The 18,963-nt window shown below is 43.8% G+C and overlaps 2 protein-coding genes across 3 annotated transcripts in view; both read right to left on the bottom strand.

Moving 5' to 3' along the window:
• The window catches only part of LOC143485632 (uncharacterized), a 169,344-nt gene that overhangs the window by 7,081 nt on the left and 143,300 nt on the right, over positions 1-18,963 (bottom strand). The gene's annotated exons all lie outside the window — the stretch shown is intronic.
• Positions 8,478-11,090, bottom strand: LOC143485542 (uncharacterized). 2 transcript variants are annotated; one of them, XM_076984989.1, is made up of 2 exons: positions 10,384-11,090; positions 8,478-10,299 (listed from the first exon to the last, which is right to left on the bottom strand). In XM_076984989.1, exons 1-2 carry the CDS (start codon positions 10,995-10,997, stop codon positions 10,137-10,139), a joined length of 777 nt encoding a protein of 258 aa, XP_076841104.1. In that variant the 5' UTR covers positions 10,998-11,090; the 3' UTR covers positions 8,478-10,136. The 2 variants fall into 2 exon arrangements, with proteins under 2 accessions (XP_076841104.1, XP_076841106.1); XM_076984991.1 differs by having other exon boundaries at positions 8,478-10,549; positions 10,640-11,089.

Genomic DNA, 18,963 nt, shown 5'->3' with positions numbered 1-18,963 from the left:
TGGCGCTACATTCTTTAGCTGTTACATCTCTCCGAGCCTTGTCTGTCCTCATGTTTATTTTGTGGAGGGCGAGGAGATGCTTCCCTTGGCAGAGGTTGCAGGGTTTCTTGAGTGTGCACTGTGCTGCCTGGTGGGCTCGGGCACAGCGCCAACAGCGTTTGTTGACTTGGATCCACTCTCTTAGTTGATCCTTGGAGAGCTTGGCAACGTCAGTGCACTGACTGAGGTAGTGCTCAGTACTCTCACAGTAGGCACAGTAGGCCTTCTTCTTTGGTTTCTTCTGCACAGGTGACTGGGAGGTGGACTGTAGGACCTCACCCGCACCATGCAGGACTGACACGGTCTTCTTTGCCTGACGGCTATCACTCTTTGTGTTCTGCTTCTCTTTACTGCATTTCTCGGGGACTAGCTCGTCTGTGCCTTGACACCATGACTCATGGCGGAGCCACTCTGACAGGTTGTACAACGTGTGGGCGGTTCTGGAGTGCTTTAACTGATATCGGCGAAAGTTGGCTCGTAGTTCAGGAGGGAGCTTACCAAGAAGGTTGGCTACATGTGAGCCGCAGTGGAGTTCAATCTCCCCTTCGGGTCCTACGTTCTGCAATAGGCCCACGAGCGATTGGATCTGGAGGGAGAACGCCTCGAAAGCGGGTATGTCACCGCGCTTGACTTCCGGACCCCCCAGGACACTCCGTATCCTTCTAAGGGCAAGCTGATGGGGTTGGCCGAATTTATCATATAAAGCAGCCATTGTGTCAGAGTAAGGTGTTGGTGAGTTCAGGTAGGCATCGGCGATGAGCTTAGCTTCATCTAGCTTCAGGTGGTCTACAAGTATTTGGTACTTAAAGAGTTCTGTAGCATTAGATGGAAGCAGGTTTCCAAGAGCTATGCGTAGCCGAGCAAAGTCACTAGGATCTGGGCGAGCAAACTTGGGGATAGTGGGTTTCGGACCCCTATAATGTTCTTCAGGCACTGAGGGACGCGGTGGTAGGTAAGGTGTAGGTGTCGCAGGTCTCACTCTGTAGGATGATGCTGGAGGGTAGACTAAGCTAGGCACTGCGGGCCATGTCCTGGAATAGGCTGGAGCAGGATGAGCGATTGGCTGTGAGTGTGATACAGGAGGTTGAGGCAGCTGTTGGGGGTACTCTGCCTGCGCGTAGTAGGCTGGTACCCTTCTACGAAGCGCAGACATGGGAGGTGAGGGGTGAGACCGCACTGGAGGTGGAGGTTTGTAAGGCATGTACGCAGGTTCTAGTGAGGCATAGGAGGGTTGGCTGTAGCCTTGCTTTGGTGCCTCAAACTTTAGGTTGTATACACCTTCATTCAGTTCCTCCTCAGGCTTGCACCACACTGGAGGGTCGGGCCATGTTTCCTCTTCCTCCTCTTCCGCCCTAGGCTGTACCGCGAGGGAACAACTTGGATCTGCAGTACTGCGTGGAGGGGGATGGTGCATGGGGTAGTTCGATGCGGGGGCATTGGACTGCCCAATCTCTGTTCTCAGTGAGCGTGCCACCTCTATTAGCTCTTTGATCTCGCTTCGTGCCTTGTTGAGCTCTGCTATGCCTGACTCAAAGTAATGCCTTGTTTGGAGCAGCTTAGCGTTCTCCTCTTGGATGGCTCTCAACTCCGCTGAGGAGTGGGGGCCTAGGTGTGAGCGTTGCAGGTGATGGTATTCAGGTAGGAGGTCATCGCTGGTCAGATCCCTCCTCTGGAAGCAGCTGATGGCTAGCTGAGGGATCTCACTGTGAGCAGCATCACTTTGGCGGCTACCAGGACGAGTCTGTGAGGTTAGGGGACTTGAATGACCTGAATGCATCCCTGTTGTGGGAGGTGATGAGCCCATGTAACGGTCCACTTCATAGTCATCAAGCCAGGGAGGTTGACGTATTTGCCGTTTAGGACGCACGACAGGCATGGTTTCTTCACCAAACTCCATCTTGAATATGCCTATCCGGCTCGAAGGACCAATGTTGGGGAGATATAATGATAGCTAGTTCGTTTAGGTGTTAGGCGTCATCCAACATGGGGCATCGGTCAGAATGCCAGGTAGAGGAATGATGAGGAGACGATGGGCTTGGTTAATGAATTGTATTCTGACAATATTGAAACCAGTAGCATTAACATCCACACTGATTCATATCCACCGCTTTATACCCATAGACTGACATTGTGAATTCACATTCACAGTAAAGCGAGATGAGTTGACATTTCACACACACACAGTCTGAGAGGGTAAAGGAAACAAGAAATAGAAATAAGAAATAAGGCACTATATAATACAAATAACGATCTGTAATTACGTCAACAGTGAAGTGCCTGTATTACACTACCAATATAAACATAAATCACTGGCGATTTCTAATAGTAATAAATACAGCTCAGTCACGAAACAGGCATTTACAGTCTCAGGAGCCATCTAGAGGCCAAAATAGGTAGTGCAAATGCAACGTCTATCTCGCGAGGACAAATGAAAACTTCACTCGAAGTATTCTCATACAGCATCGAGGCAGATAGTGCTGTACGAGATAATACACTAATAACAGGCCACTCAGAAATATATAGACCTTGTACTTAGAACATTGTAGGCACGTTAGGGAAACATAGACTACACAATACATCCGAACAATATGCTAACTAGCTTAGCATACATACGGATTTACAGGCGATTTAAGTAAACGAAACAGATACCCACGAAACAACAGCATGACTTACTTCTCATCATTGACTGTGAAGAAATGCCACCACCATTAACTAAATAACTAAAATGAACTTCACTTAAAGGAAAGATTCAGAATTGAACTCTGAGCGTGCCCAACGAAAAGACCGCTTCGTTTCTAATACAGGCTGATGAAACAGGAAACAATACGCAACATCAAGAAATCCTACAATAAGAGTCCCGGCCTTTTGTACACTCAGAGTTTTCGGTTCCAAAACGGCTGATCGGAGTTAAAGTAATCAGGGTCGCTCAACTTTGAGTTGGTTGACCCAGACAGAAGTGCGTTCACGCGTAACTATAAAAGGCATTCTTAATGGAACACAGATAAATAGGATTTATCATGGACTTAAACGAGAAAATCAGCCGAGTGTCGTATTTCACACCACTGTAGCTTGAAGTATTAATGACTGCGTATGCAGAATATTTAGATATTAAACGTAAATGTAATACTGGGGTAGCTGCTAGAGAAAGGCAGTCAGCATGTCAAAAAATTGCCAACAGAGTTAATGCGTGAGTAAAAATTATATTTTTACATTTAGCACAAGGGCGCAATTATATTATTATATTCTCCACATTTATAATACTGTATTGAGTTTTTAAATATTTTTTTAATTGAACACTTACTAATTCCAGGTCTAATCTAAGTGGTGTGAAACACACATGGCATCATAAAAATATAAGAATATATATACAGCCCCGTCGACAGGGGGGGACAACCGGGTCTGTTGTCCCGGGCCCTAGGGCCAGGGGGGCCCATCAAAGAGCCCAGCAATTTATTTTTTATTTAAAGTCTATAATTTTTAAATAATCTTGAAATCTTTCATTAATATAAAATTATGTACTCATAATAAGCTCAATGGCTCAAATATATATGTTTTTTACCTATCTGCATATTTTCCATTAAGTGCATACACCCCCGCCTCCCACTGGAAAATGGTTTGATCCAGCACCGACCATAGCCGGCTGGTACTGGCCCAACAGCGGGAAATACAGTGGTGGATATTTAAAGTAAATACAGAAATCTGGAGCGCAGATTACCTGACGAATTTTAAAGTTGCATTGTGTTCCAGGTTTGAAAAGTGCTGGAATTTAGGCTAAAGTACTTGAAAATGCTTGAAATTGTAACTACTTCGTTTCACAACAAATAGCTGTCTGACTGAACAGTTCTCGTGAAGACGTTAAGATTGGGCGTTTTGAAAATAAACAACCATTAAATAATGTGATAAAAAGCGAATTATTTTGAATCATTTCGAGTATATGTATAAATATTTAACTTATTTAAGTTTAACGTGCTGGAAAATATTGAAATGGACCTTTAAAGTGACGTACACGTGCTTGAATTCCACCTTGTAAAGGTGTATGAACCCTACAAACATGACTTTGTTCATGGCGCCGAAGCGCAGCGCGCGCGAAGTTACAAATTTTCGAGAGGTGCACGACCTCGTGAACCGACAGCGCGCGAGGCCCTCCCGTACGGGCGGAGCCACTGCGATTACGTCATTTTCACGCGAACCCTCGCGCCGCGTCAAGTATAAACCAGTCAGCTGTCAGAAACAGCTTTGATGTGTGGCTATATTATATACTATATGACCTAACAGAAGGATTGTCTGCTACAGAGGAAATTCAAATGACGTGCGCGGGGGGGGGGGGGGGGGGGGGCACATGAAGCTTTCTTGTCCCGGGCCCCAGCAAGACTGTCAACGGGCCTGTATATATAAGTAGGCTATATATATAAGAATCTTATATAAGTATAAGAATATAGTACAAAGTGGTATGGCTGTACATAACTATATCTTATTCTAAAATATATTTATTTACAGGAAAAATGAAATAATGACAGTGTATTTGACTGTAATGTATATTAAAAGGTTACATGGTGTGGGGGGGGTGCATGATTTAATGTGGAAAGCAGTGATTGCAGATCACAGATCTGACAACTCTACCATCACTCTCCCTGGATGGTTGCAATGTTGTGTAATACCACATATGCCATTATTATGTGGCACGCCCTCAGGAGTTACTCTGAGCCCCTTCAGGCACTGGAACCACTGGAAGGATTCCTAGGGTAATTTCAATTCTTTCCCTGGTTTTGCTGTGGGCCTGATTGTAGTGGGTTCAGGTGCAGGATCTGAATAGGGAGTCATAAGGTGGGCTATAGGGCAGGCAGGGATACCCTCTGTCTCCATGAAGGAGGCCATCATAGTGTCCTATAATCACACTAAGGTTTGCAATGATTTAACTATTACACTGCATGTGAACAACTAGCAAAACTACCACAGGGGATGAATATGCATGTGTGTGTAGGTGTATATGTGTGAGGGTCTACATGTGAAGGTGAATTTGGGGGCACGTGTGTGTATGTGTATGGGGATGGGTGTGGGTGTGTGCATGGTAGGGGTGTATATAAGGGGTTGTGTTGGTGTATAGGGGCAAATGCATATATGAGTTTGAGTGTATGAGTGAGGACGGCTGGTTCTGGGTCGGGGGCTGGTTGGGCCCGGTCCACTCCTGGCTGCTCCCCTGTGGTTACTGCTCTGCTCCGGAGGGGGGCGCCTTGGGGTTCTGGGGGCTCGGGCTGGTGCTCCGGCGTGGGGGTGGTTGGCCCGCTCCCCTGGGCGGTTGTGGTCCGGGGCGGCTCGGGGCTCCTCGGCGGGAAGGGGGCCCTGCCGGGTGGTGGGTGGTTTTCCGGGCCGCGTGGCGCTGGGGCTTTGGGGGGGGGCATCCTGGGTGGGGCTCTGTTTCCTCTGGTTCCCCTGGACCTGCACTCCTTGGCTGTAGAGGCGCTGTCCGGGGTTCTCACTCTCCCGTCTGTGGGGACGGGCATGCGTGGGTCACGGGGAAGTGCGGCCCTGGTACTCCACTGCTCCTGGGGGGGCCGTGGGCGGGTGGGATTCCCGGGTCTTTCTCTGCCTACCTCTGGTCTCTGGGGGAATGTTGTCGCAGCTTTCTACCCTTGCTGGTAAGTACATTCCGTACATTTATCCTATGTTGCACAACTAGGTTACACAAACACACACTCACACATACATCACGTCATTTGTGCTAAATGTCTTTGGTACACTTTCTGCTTTACTTTGCTGTGGTCATTCGAGCTGGTTGGTTTTTTTTTTTCTTTTTCTATATATGTGACGCTGGGCGGCAGCAGACGGACGAGACACAGAATCCGTATTTTGTCTTGACAGACGTCACTTTTATTTTTACAATTATTGCGCAATCAGCGCACGAATAATAAACAGGAACACACAAGGTGTAGACTTAGACAACGACGAGCACAGGACACTGCGCGAGCGCACTTTAAATAGACAAACCACATTAGCCCCACGTGATTACGAGACAAGTCACAGGTGAGACTTATTAATCACACGACATAACCCCAACCACGGATATACACCGACGCAGACAAAGCACGTGGACTACGTATACACACGCCCAAAAGGGAGGGGCCGGGGTCCTCAACGTGACAATATATATAATAATAATAATAATAATTATTATTATTATTTTTTTTTTTTTCCCTGCCCTTCTGTCTTTTCCCTTTTTATTCTTTCTCTCCCCCTCTTTTCTTGGTCCACCTAACCCCAATAATTATCACTTTGCATATTGTTATAATTGTTATAATTGTCATTTGAACTGTACATAAAAACAAAGTTGTCCTCCAAAGATGGGGGGGTGGAGGTGGGCCATTTAATAATAATAAAAAAAAACTACCACAGGCCTACCCTGTTCAAATTTGTTGTACAGTGTGGAATCATGCACGGATCCTGGCCATCTGGCTTCAACATTTGTCATAAGGTGAGGAGCATCACATATGATCTTGATGGAGAAGAGAACGATCAGTTACATCAGCTATGTTATTTTTGTTACCATTAAAAATAAGTACATTATTAATTAAGGGTTATAAAGGTTAGTACCTGTACATTAATCAAAGTTTCAAAGTTTATTTGTATCGCGCTTTTCACAACACATGTTGTCACAAAGCGCTTTACAGGATTTAAAAGGTTTAACAATACTATGGGTCCAGATCCCTAATGAGCAAGCCAAGGCGACAGTGGCGAGGAAAAACTCCCTAGATGGTGGGGAATAGGAAGAAACCTCGGGAGAACCAAGACTCAAAAGGGAACCCATCCTCCATTGGGCGGCCCGTTAACACACAAATTACGCAAAATACAGACAAATACACAAGTCACACACAAATCACACAATCAGACTAAGTAAAGGTAAAAATGAAAGTTCTGGGTTTTGATATTGTCACTGTAAATGTCTGTTGATGAACGCCAGGCTTTCATTCCATGTCGGAGCAGCGATGCTGGTATTGTAGGCTCCGACTGCAGTGTTACTCTCCAGGTGAACCTTGGAGAAAAGATACGAGATGTAGTAAATATGTAACAAATTAATCAAAGGCCAAACTAAACAGATGAGTCTTTAATCGAGTTTTAAACATTGAGACTGTGTCTGAGTCCCGAATAGAGGCAGGAAGATTATTCCACAATTGTGGAGCTTTAAAAGAAAAGGCTCTTCCACCTGCTGTGATCTTTTTGATCCTAGGAACAGTTAATAACCCTGCGTCCTGTGAGCGAAGTGAACGCGCTGGGTTATATTGTTCAATAAGTTCACTAAGATAGTCTGGAGCTAAGCCATGCAGCGTTTTATATGTTAATAAAAGTATTTTATAGTCAATACGGAATCTAATTGGCAGCCAGTGTAATGACGATAGTACGGGACTAATGTGATCAAACTTTTTAGTTTTTGTTAAAACTCGTGCTGCTGCGTTCTGAACCAGCTGGAGTTTGTTTATCGATTTACCAGAACATCCAGCTAAGAGACTGTTGCAATAGTCTAAACGAGAGGATATGAATGCATGGATTAGTTTTTCTGCATCACTAGTATTTAATATGTTTCTAATTTTGGCAATGTTGCGCAAGTGAAAGAACGCTACCCTAGTTATATTATTAATATGTGTATCGAACGAGAGATCTGGGTCTATTGTGACGCCCAAGTTCTTTACCTCTGCGCTGGGGGTTATAGTAAAAGAATGTAGATTCAATGCTACATTATGTATCTTGTCTCTCGCAGCCCTAGACCCAACTATTATTAATTCTGTTTTATCGGGATTTAGTGCTAGAAAGTTACACGCCATCCAATGTTTAATCTCTTCTACACATTTCTCTATTTTACTGTTTGCGCCTAAATCATCGGGTTTTGCCGATAAATATAGCTGAGTGTCGTCTGCGTAGGAATGGAAACTGATGTCGTGCTTATGCATAATCTCGCCTAGGGGTAACATGTACAGTGTGAATAGAAGTGGTCCTAGGACTGTCCCTTGTGGGACACCGTATTTAACCTGCACAGATTTAGAGGTTTTATTATTAACACTTACACATTGGAAGCGGTCAGTCAAATATGATCTAAACCAGGAGAGTGCGACTCCTTTAATACCTACCGTGTTTTCTAGTCTATCCAGCAAAATGTTGTGGTCTACAGTATCAAAAGCTGCACTAAGATCTAACAGTACAAGGAACGAGACTAGTCCATTATCGGCCGATATTAGTAAATCATTCACTACCCTGAGTAAAGCTGTTTCAGTGCTGTGGTTTGGTCTAAATCCTGATTGGAACTTTTCATGGATACTATTTGATTGGAGATGGTGGTTTAACTGATTGGAAACTGCTTTTTCTAAAATTTTAGAGATAAATGGGAGATTAGAAATGGGTCTATAGTTGGCTAGAATCTGCGGATCTAGATTCTGTTTTTTAATCAAGGGTCTAATTACGGCGCATTTTAATTGTTTGGGCACGTACCCTAGGTTAAGGGAACAGTTAATCATATTAAGTAAGGGCCCTGCAATGGCTGGGAGTAGGTCTTTAAATAGACGGGTTGGAACTGGGTCGAATATACATGATGTAGGCTTAGATGAATTAATCAGTGTTGTGAGCTCTTTTTGCGATATAGGATCGAAGACATTTAGCTCGGTAATATTTTTGGATGCATAGTTACTAATAACTAAACTACTGGGGTTGGATTGGAGGTTAGGCTGCAATGTATTATGACTCTGTAGTCGGATATTATCTATTTTATTATTAAAAAAGTTTAAAAATTCATCGCTAGTGTGTGTAAGTGTTGTATTAGAACTAGTGTCGTTGATATTTCTTGTTAGTTTTGATACAGTCGCGAAGAGAAATCTAGGGTTATTTTTGTTGTTTTCTATTAGTGTCGAATAGTATGCGGCTCTAGCTTTTATTAAGGCATGTTTGTATTTGACTATGGCGTCTTTCCATGTGATTCTAAACACTTCTAGTGAGGTGGATCTCCATTTTCGCTCCGCTGCTCGAGCTGCCTGTTTTAGAAGACGGGTGTGGTCGTCATACCATGGTGCAAGCTTTTTCTCCCTAATTAATTTTGTTTTAACTGGAGCTACACTGTCTAAGGTATTGCTGAGTGTGTAATAAAACTGTTGTGTTGCCTGTTCTAATTCATTGGGCTGCAGTGGCATAGTGTTCGGTAGCTCTGGTAGTAAGTTTATAAATGTTGCTGCAGTGTCGGATGTGATAGTGCGCGTGGTTTTTGTATGGCGCATCTGATGTACATCGTATAAAGCCATTTCATATATTAGTAGGGAATGATCTGAAATGGCGTCATTTTGGGGGATGACTGCCAAATGTTCTATGTTTAATCCGTAAGTAAGTATTAAGTCTAAGGTGTGTTTACAGCGGTGGGTAGGCCCTGTCACATTTTGGGCTATACCTACTGAATCTAGTATGGAGTCGAACGCGATTTTCAGTGGGTCTGATTCATTTTCATAATGAATGTTGAAATCACCCACAATTACAAATCTCTCGATGGTTAAGACTATTTCCGAAAGAAACTCAGCAAATTCCTTAAGAAATTCTGAGTAAGGACCCGGCGGTCGATAGATGGTCACTAGTTTAAGCTTTGTTTTATTGCCTATAAGATTATTGCCTATTTCACCTATCAGAGCCTCGAATGAGTTAATAGAGGTGGTTGGTTTTACAGTAAAACCTATATCTATGTCATATATTGTGGCTACTCCACCTCCACGCCCTGTGATACGGGGCTGATGAACATAACTGTATCCAGGAGGAGCTGCTTCATTAAAACTTACATATTCGTCCACTCTAGCCCATGTCTCTGTTAAACAGAGTGCATTTAGTCTGTTATCTGTGATTATTTCGTTTACTATCACAGCTTTTGATGCAAGCGATCTAATGTTTAAAAGTCCTAGCCTTAGCTTAATATTGCTGCTTACTTCGCGTTGATTATTTAATTTAATTTTAATTAGATTTTTAAAACATATCGCCCTGTTATTCTTATACCTGCCACGGCTAACAGACACAGTCTCAATGGTTTGGTAGTTAGGGAAGTAAGTTCTACTTAGCTGATTTGCGTGGTTTGTTGTGGCTGGTCAGGCTCGGCGTAGCACGTCCTCGATGTTCCGGGAGAGGACTGCCGAGCCTAGGCGACTGGGGTGAAGTCCATCTCGGCGGTAGAGTGACGGACGCTCACGGAAACTCTCCCAGTTGTCGACGTAGTCCACGCCGACGCTGCCACAGGTGTCCCGGAGCCAGCTGTGGAGACAGAAAAGACGGCTAAACAACTCGCACCCTCGCCGGAATGTTGGAAGCGGACCGGAGACAACAAGCCTGGCCGACGTCTTCTTCCGTGCGGTGTCCAGAAGCGAGCGGTAGTGGTCCTTCAGGATCTCGCTGCGCCGGGCGAAGGTGTCGACAGCCCCCACGTGAAGGACGACGGTGCCGAAGTCATCTCGCTGCTTCAGCGCCGAGGGAAGCCGCCTGGCCACGTCCAGGACACGAGCGCCTGGAAAACAGGACACAGTGGGGTTTCTCTTTGCGCCTGGCAGATCGACCTTCAAGTGTCGTGTAATCGAGTCGCCGATAACGAGGATACCGCCTTTATTCTTCTTTGGTGCCGGCGCTGGTGAGGGCGAGGTGGAGGACCCGGAGCTGAGCACCTCGAACGGGTTCGCAGAGGAGAAGTCCGGCTGAGGTAGGGGTGACGACGCCGGCTGCCTTCCGCGTCCTCGCTGGCGCTCCCAGCCTGGAGCACGGGTCAAGATGGCGGTCGCGCTGAGCCGCCGTGACGAGGGAGTGGAGACGGCCGAGTAGGCAGCGTCGCGGGCGGCCTCGAGCCTGGTCTTCTCCTGGGTGAGCTCCGCTTGCTTCTCCAGAAGACGCTCGATCTGTCGACCCAACTTCTCCAGCTCCGAGCCGAGCTTGACGAGAGCCCGTTCCTCCGCGGTAGCCATGAAAAACAGGGGAGACCAAACAGAGGGAGAAAGAGAGAAACAGAGGGAGAGAACAGAGGGAGAGAACAGAAGGAGGGAACAGAAATTAGATAAAATAATGCTATGGATGGATTTTCTGTTTATGTAATCGCCTTCATGTTCTAATGGTGCTGTAATAGGTAGCATATGTGGGTTCCATCAATGCAGTCAATCACTCTAGGAAATCCTTAAAATGTAAATAGAAAGTTTGTTATATATTGCTTCTCCTTTGCTTAATTTTTTTATTGTCCGTGTGAATTAAAGACAAACCAACGATGCTGTGGAATTCCTCTTTGATGTCCATAACTGGCTTATGCCCAGGAAACACCACAAAACTGGGCACTAGTTGTTTTATACTTTTCGGACAGACCGACATGCAGTAGCTTTGCTGACAGGTTCCGCATCTCCTACACTATAAAGAAATATCCACTAGCAAAAAACGAAAAGCGATGTATAAAAATCTGGAGAGAATTGAGGGCTGATCTGCGATGTGTAATATTTGAAATGTGACGCTTAATAATGTTACTAATGTAAGTAATGGATTGTGCTGAAAAATGATAATGTTCATTGAAAAATAATCAGAAAATGATAGCCTAGAATAGCCTATGTCTATTCGGGGTTTTATAAGGCGTTCCCGATGAAGAGCTCGGCGAATAAACTGAGCTTCAATATCCACATGATCTTCGAGGAAAGGACACGTCGTGATTTGTAACTTGGGCTTTTAGGTTCAAGTTAACCTGCCAGCGAGCAGGTTAGCTTCAGAGCATCAGTTGCTATAGTAACTGACTCAGGTGCTCTTGAAGGAGGAGCCGGGCCACAAATAAAGTTAAAGATGCTTGATGGGCCACCATGGGGTAGCGATTGGAAAATGGAGACAAATTAAGTGTATTATATCGCAATCGATTATTAGTTTTGACTTGTAACTCCCGCGGTAGCCCCACTCGAAAGTATCCCAAAAACAACACTGTTGGTTCGTCGTTCAAAATCAGGCACGAAGCCAGAAGGCGGGCCAAATTATTTATCAACCGGCGGGCCGCAACGGATGCGCCGGCGGGCTGCAAATGGCCCACGGGCCGTATGTTGTGCACCTCTGCTCTAAGCCATGGGTTAAGGCAATAAATTTGCATATGCGTACCGTTTTAACGTCTCGCGTTTTATCTTGCGAGATCATCCTTTTTTTCTTGAACACCGCCACTTGGCTGGGGTGATCAGTTAAGCATGGCTGCAGGAAGAGTAAAAAAATTTACCTCTGATCTACATCAGTGGATTTCCATCCAAACCTTTCGAAAAAATAATGCGCAATTTCCAAGTTTCGGCAGAAGAAAATGCGAATTAAGCCTTGTTTCCATTCATTACAGTTATGCGAATAAACTTTAGATCACGTGAGAGGACGCCAAACAATAGTGGTTTTTACATCCATCTGGCAGTTACGCATTTTTGCACGTTGAGGTTTTGAAACATTTTTTTTTCTTTTCTATACATGGAGAAGTTACATTCAATTTTTGCTCTCTCCAGAACTGTTTTTGTATGCATTTGCCATCTTTACATCGCGATCATGTACAGAACCACATGACTTGGCATGATACGTCATCGTTTATGCGAAAAACCCTTTTCCATCCAGTTTTTCCGAATTTTGGCGATGCGATAATCTAACTTTTCCACCTCCTCCATGCGTAAAAATCATTTTGCGATATTTGGGGCTTTTTTCGAATTTTGTACTTTTTCCATGCAGCTTTTTTCATGCGTATTTTCAAAATGCGCAAAAACTCGGTGGATGGAAAACCCTCTAATGAGTTACTAGTTCGCTCTGGCGCCAAGCACCGGCGAGCGATCGATCGCGATATAATACTTAATTTGTGTCCATTTTACACTCGCCACCCACTCCAGGTTCAAATCTCACTCCAAGCGATCTTGAAAAGTTGGCAACCCTGCAGATGTATGGTTACATTTTGGATTCAGAAACCATGATGGTAGGGAAGAGTTGGATAAAAGCAGAGCCGTGTGTAAACTGTGCAACATGGAGGTGAAATATTGCGGGAATACCATAAATCTGAGAAATCATTTAACGCGACACCATCCTGATATTCAAAAAACGCCAGAACCCAAACAAACTCCACTAGAGAAGGCATTTGCGATTAAACTATCTACAAGTTCTCCCCATGCCAAAAAATGTGCTTGAATTCCACCTTTTAAAGGTGTATGAACCCTGCAAACATATGGAGTCAAATTAGGGTCTTTAATGGTGACGAAAAAAAAAAATCACAAATATAAGATTAGCATTTTGCATTTTACGTTCCTAATTTGTTTCTGCAATACTTTCCCTCTTTTGCGCTTCTTTCTTTTCTTTGCGTTTCACATTTTATGTTGCTGCTTTTTTTTGCAATACTTTCTCCCTTTTGCGTTTCTTTCTTTTGTTTGCGCGTCACTGCTTTTCTTTGCGTCTCGCATTTTACGTTCATAATTTTTTTGCGCTTCTCTCTTTTCTTTGCTCCGGTTTTACCCTCTGTGTGGGGGCCGGGAAAGAGGCGTGGCCAAGAGCGAAAGGCGTGCTGTGAACGTTTCACAGTATAAACAATAATATCTTAATACATTTTAATAAAGTTGGAGTGTTCCTTGTATCATTACAACATTTCACATTCAAAGTACACTTTTTATTGTAATTGAAATGTCCCTACAAGAATCGATATTGAATCGGATCAAATCGAATCGAATTTAATCGGGACCTTGTGAATCGAAATCGAATCGAAATGGGAAATCAGTGGTGATACCCACCCCTATTATAAAGTATATTTATCTAAACAGCCTGTGTAAGGAGAGAAGAGAGAATCTATGAAGCGACAAAATGCAACACCTGTGCAATAAATGTACATAAATGTTTATATAATGGAGTTATCTGGGGGTCCTCTTCCAGAAAATTATTTAAAGATCAAGTCAAATTTAGTGAATCCTGGTGAAAAAAGGTATGAAGCTCTCGTTTTTATCAGATTCACTATCGCAAAAACATACGCTGTAAGATTACCTGCTTTAAGTAGGTAGGCTATGTTACAAAAAAATTAAATGTCCAAAAATGGCAAATTAAATCACACCACTGGATAGAGCTTTTAAATACAAACAGAACAACACCATCCATGTTAAATTGGTTTAGAAATAAAAAAGTTGATATTTTAAATGGAAGAAACGCACCCTGAAAACATGACTTTGTTCATTGCGCTGAGGCGCGGCGCGCGCGAAGTTACAAAATTGGAGAGGTGCACGACCTCGCGAATCGACAACGCGCGTCATGTTTGCGGAGTTTATACACCTTTACAAGGTGGAATTCAAGCACTTGTACGTCACTTTCAAGGTCCATTTCTATATTTCCCCAGAACATTAAACTTAATTAAGTTAAATATTTATACATATACTCGAAATGATTCGAAATAATTCGCTTTTTTATCACATTATATAATGGTTGTTTACTTTCAAAACGCCCAATCTTAACGTCTTCACGTTCTCTCATGTTTCGTCCTGGAATTACAAGAGGCTCGTATTTGTTAACGTAATACAAGAGAACTGTTCAGTCAGACAGATATTTGTTGTGAAACGAAGTAGTTACAATTTCAAGCACTTTCAAGCAAGTACTTTAGCCTAAATTCCAGCACTCTTGTGCGGAGTCGCGCGCTACGGTCACTCGCGAAAGTATAATCACCCAGGCAGGAGGGAGGTAACTTTTCTAAGTAATGTCCGAAAATCAGAAGGCGGGATGACCCGCAAGTCAATCAAATGACACCACCGTCATCCATCCAGCGCTGATGATCCAGTGAGAGGATCATATTTCGGCCTCAAAACAGATTTTTTATTATGATTTGACGGATTTTTTCCCCAAAAAAACCAAATGACGGAAATCTGTCGTGACGGAGAACTTTAACCCATGTTCTAGCAGCTTTGGGCCCAAGAATCAGCACCTCAGTCTTATCGGAATTTAGTTGCAAAAAATTAGACGCCATCCAATGCTAATTTATTAAAACCATATTGTCCCAGTGGCAAGGTTGAAATGAATGAAATGAAAATGGCCATATTTGTCAATTGTGAATTTACACCCCAATCAAAATTTGTCCTCCGCATTTACCCATCTGTGCAATTAGAACACACACACAAACACACACTAGTGATTACCAGGGGGCTGTGGTGCACACATGCCCAGAGTGGTGGGCAGCCCTAGCCCAGCGAGCAGTAGGGGTTAAGTGCCTTGCTCAAGGGCACCTCAGTCATGGCCTCAGGCCTGGGAATCAAACCCATGATCCTCCGGTCACAAGACCAGTTCCCTACCCCAGGACCATGACTGCCCCATAGGTGGGGGCAGTGAGGGAGTGGTGCATGACACAACATTTATTAACATGATGACAATTACACAGAAGACAAGACAAATAATTCAAAAACCTACCACAAGCAACTTTTGATATACAGTGCAGGGTCTTCCTGGCTACCAACTTCTTCGCTGGTGCTTAATTGGGACATTTTGTTTAATTTCTCGAGTCTCTGCCATGAATATCTTCACAGCTACATGTTTGCTATGTCATTGCTGGAGTGACTGGATATGTGTGATGGATCACACACAAACGCAACAGGGTGTAGGAATGGTATATGTTTATACTTCTCATCCCACCACAGTCATATCACAGTCTACCCAAAATGCTACTGTTCCAGTAGGTAAGGTGGCAAAGTATTTGTACTTTGTTACTTGACACCTCTGCCTGTGTGAATGCGCTGGTGCTGCTTAAGATTACAGTGATTAGTAAAACTCTTACCACACTCTGAGCGTTACGGCTTCTCTCCTGTGTGAATGCGCTGGTGTCAGTTGAGATGACTCTGTGTAGTAAAACTCTGCCCACACTCTGAGCAGTGATATGTCCACACTCCAGTGTGAATGCACTTGTGCCCGTAGAGACTAATTTTATGCCTAAAACTGTTCCCACACTCTGAGCAGTGATACGGCTTCTCTCCTGTGTGAATATGCTGGTGTCGCTGGAGATTACTCTGTTGAGTAAAACTCTTCCCACACTCTAAGCAGTGATACGGCTTCTCTCCTGTGTAAATATGCTGGTGTCGCTGGAGATTACTCTGTTGAGTAAAACTCTTCCCACACTCTAAGCAGTGATACAGCTTCTCTCCTGTGTGAATATGCTGGTGTCGCTGGAGATTACTCTGTTGAGTAAAACTCTTCCCACACTCTAAGCAGTGATACGGCTTCTCTCCTGTGTAAATATGCTGGTGTCGCTGGAGATTACTCTGTTGAGTAAAACTTCCCACACTCTGAGCAGTGATATGGCTTCTCTCCTGTGTGAATGCGCTGGTGTTGCTTGAGATAATGGTGTTCAGAAAAACTCTTCCCACACTCTGAGCAGTGATATGGCTTCTCTTGTGTGAATGCGCTGGTGTTGGTTGAGAATACTGTGTGTAGTAAAACTCTTCCCACACTCTGAGCAGTGATACAGCTTCTCTCCTGTGTGAATTCGCTGGTGTCGCTTGAGACTGTTCATAAGATTAAAACTGTTCCCACACTCTGAACAGTGATATGGCCTCGCTCCAGTGTGAATGCGCTGGTGTTTGTTGAGACTACTCTGTTGAGTAAAACTCTTCCCACACTCTGAGCAGTGATATGGCTTCTCTCCTGTGTGAATATGCTGGTGTCGCTGGAGATGACTATCTCCAGGATATGTGTGATGGATCACACACAAACGCAACAGGGTGTAGGAATGGTATATGTTTATACTTCTCATCCCACCACAGTCATATCACAGTCTACCCAAAATGCTACTGTTCCAGTAGGTAAGGTGGCAAAGTATTTGTACTTTGTTACTTGACACCTCTGCCTGTGTGAATGCGCTGGTGCTGCTTAAGATTACAGTGATTAGTAAAACTCTTCCCACACTCTGAGCAGTGATACGGCTTCTCTCCTGTGTGAATGTGCTGGTGTCGCTGGAGATTACTCTGTGAAGTAAAACTCATCCCACACTCTGAGCAGTGATATGGCTTCTCTCCTGTGTGAATGCGCTGGTGTTGGTTGAGAATATTCTGTGTAGTAAAACTCATCCCACACTCTGAGCAGTGATATGGCTTCTCTCCTGTGTGAATGCGCTGGTGTTGGTGGAGAATACTCTCATGAGCAAAACTCTTCCCACACTCTGAGCAGTGATACGGCTTCTCTCCTATGCGAATGCTTTTTTTCCTTTTCCATGCTTCCTGATTTCAACTGTCTGACATACTCCTCATAGATCAATGTGTTTATGTAGGCAAATTTGACGTATTTAGGAAAGAGGACACAGCCGGAGAAGATGTGTCAATGGACAGCATTTATTTCTAAAGGGAAAAAAGACAGTGTGAGATAAAACATTATATTATTATTATATTATAAATGTTTTGGCTCTGCACAATACTAAAGACATTCATACTAAAAACAATCAGGAGAAGAGCTAGGCTTCTTTCCTTTACTAAAATGAAAACACTTGTTCAATTTGTTATACATGTCACTCTCTGTTTGGTCCAGTTCCACTGTTCAGGCTATAGGAACTTTTATTTTTTAGGGCTCATCAACCTCATATTCCAAGTTGTTTTCCTTCCTCGCTCACTCATGGTGCTGCAGAGCTGCTTTGGTCTGTTGAAGCTCCTTATGAGTTCCAGCAGTGTGATTTGATCTTTTAAATTATTGTGCCTCTTTGCATCAGAGAATTAATCTATGGGGAGCACCAAGATATCACAGAAAATGTCATAATTAATGGGGAAAATGTTTTGGGGAACCATAATGGGGAAAATGGTTCGTGATGTGATTTTCACTGCTGTGAATTTGGTAGGGTCCTATTTCTACTGTTTGAACAAAAATGTTAGCAGTCATAAAAATGTAATCTTTTCATGGTACTTTAAAATAGTGTTACAGATAACCAGTGTTGCGAATAACGCCGTTAAAAATAACGGCGTTAGGTAACGTTGTCATTTTGTCAGTAACGGGATAATATAATTAGTTACTTTTCCTGTCGTTACAACGTCGTTTACGTTACTGGTCATTAAAAGCGATGCGTTACTATATATTGATATACTAATTCGAGCGGACCGCTGCCCAGGCTGGTGAGGAGTAACAGAACCCGATAGGTCACAGTTCTCGGTGTAACACCTGTTTAACTTAGTCAGTAAGCGATTGCCTAAGGCAGCGTTATGATAGCCAATCAGAGCAAGTGTTTTTACACGCGCGCCAAAGCACGCGAGTGACACGACACAAACGGAGAAGAGGCCGGAATGGCGTCAGGTGCAAGCCGAAGAAAACTAGAACTTTCAAGGCGATATAAACATTATTTAAGAAAATACTTGAAGTTCCTGAATGTCTACCAGACTGGGTATTTGATTTATTTAATTAAGAATAGAGGTTTTATTGTTAAGTTTACTTCTGTTGTAAACAAACCAGTTGTAGGAGTGCTCAGATGTGTTCCTGTGGGGGATGCAGGATCTGGTGTTCTTCCATAAAACCATGGGGGGCAACAAATGGTGGTTTACCTCAAGAGGATCCCAGAGCAATGGGATAAAACTGACCATTTGTATTTTAGTTATGTCAGTATGTTTGTGTGGCATGTTTAGTCTTATTTTGCAGCTTGTTGTGTACTGGGTAAAGGTTATGCTAACAGGATAAGAGTTCCATCACTCCCTGATAAGGTTTGTAGACTTCACCCCAAAAGGGACAGTCCTGTATGGAATGCACACTGTATGCAAATGTACTCTGATGTCTTTACCAGCAACCTGATTCCCATTGGTTAACCTGGTTTTTGTGACTGCTGTCCCTTTGAGATGCTGGGGGGATATAAAAAGAGAAGTTTGTGGGTGCAGGGTCTCTTCTTCTCTCTGGGCCTTGGCTTCTTCTTCTCTCTTGGCCTCCTTTGGGGTCCTTCTCCGTGAGGCAGCCTGCACCGGTTGGTATCTCTGT

This window comes from Brachyhypopomus gauderio, unplaced genomic scaffold (genome assembly GCF_052324685.1).
Source record: "Brachyhypopomus gauderio isolate BG-103 unplaced genomic scaffold, BGAUD_0.2 sc37, whole genome shotgun sequence".
In the NCBI taxonomy this organism is placed as follows: Eukaryota; Metazoa; Chordata; class Actinopteri; order Gymnotiformes; family Hypopomidae; genus Brachyhypopomus; species Brachyhypopomus gauderio.
The sequence above is the reverse complement of the archived record's forward strand: the minus strand, read 5'-3'. Positions and strand labels throughout refer to the sequence as shown.

Bases quoted from the DNA above. Each gene is read 5' to 3' on its own strand.
- LOC143485542 (XM_076984989.1), bottom strand. From the start codon at position 10,997: ATGGCTACCGCGGAGGAACGGGCTCTCGTCAAGCTCGGCTCGGAGCTG. The intron at 10,300-10,383 runs GTCGGCCAGGCT...CTGTCTCCACAG, and splicing joins GACACCGCACGGAAGAAGAC to CTGGCTCCGGGACACCTGTG.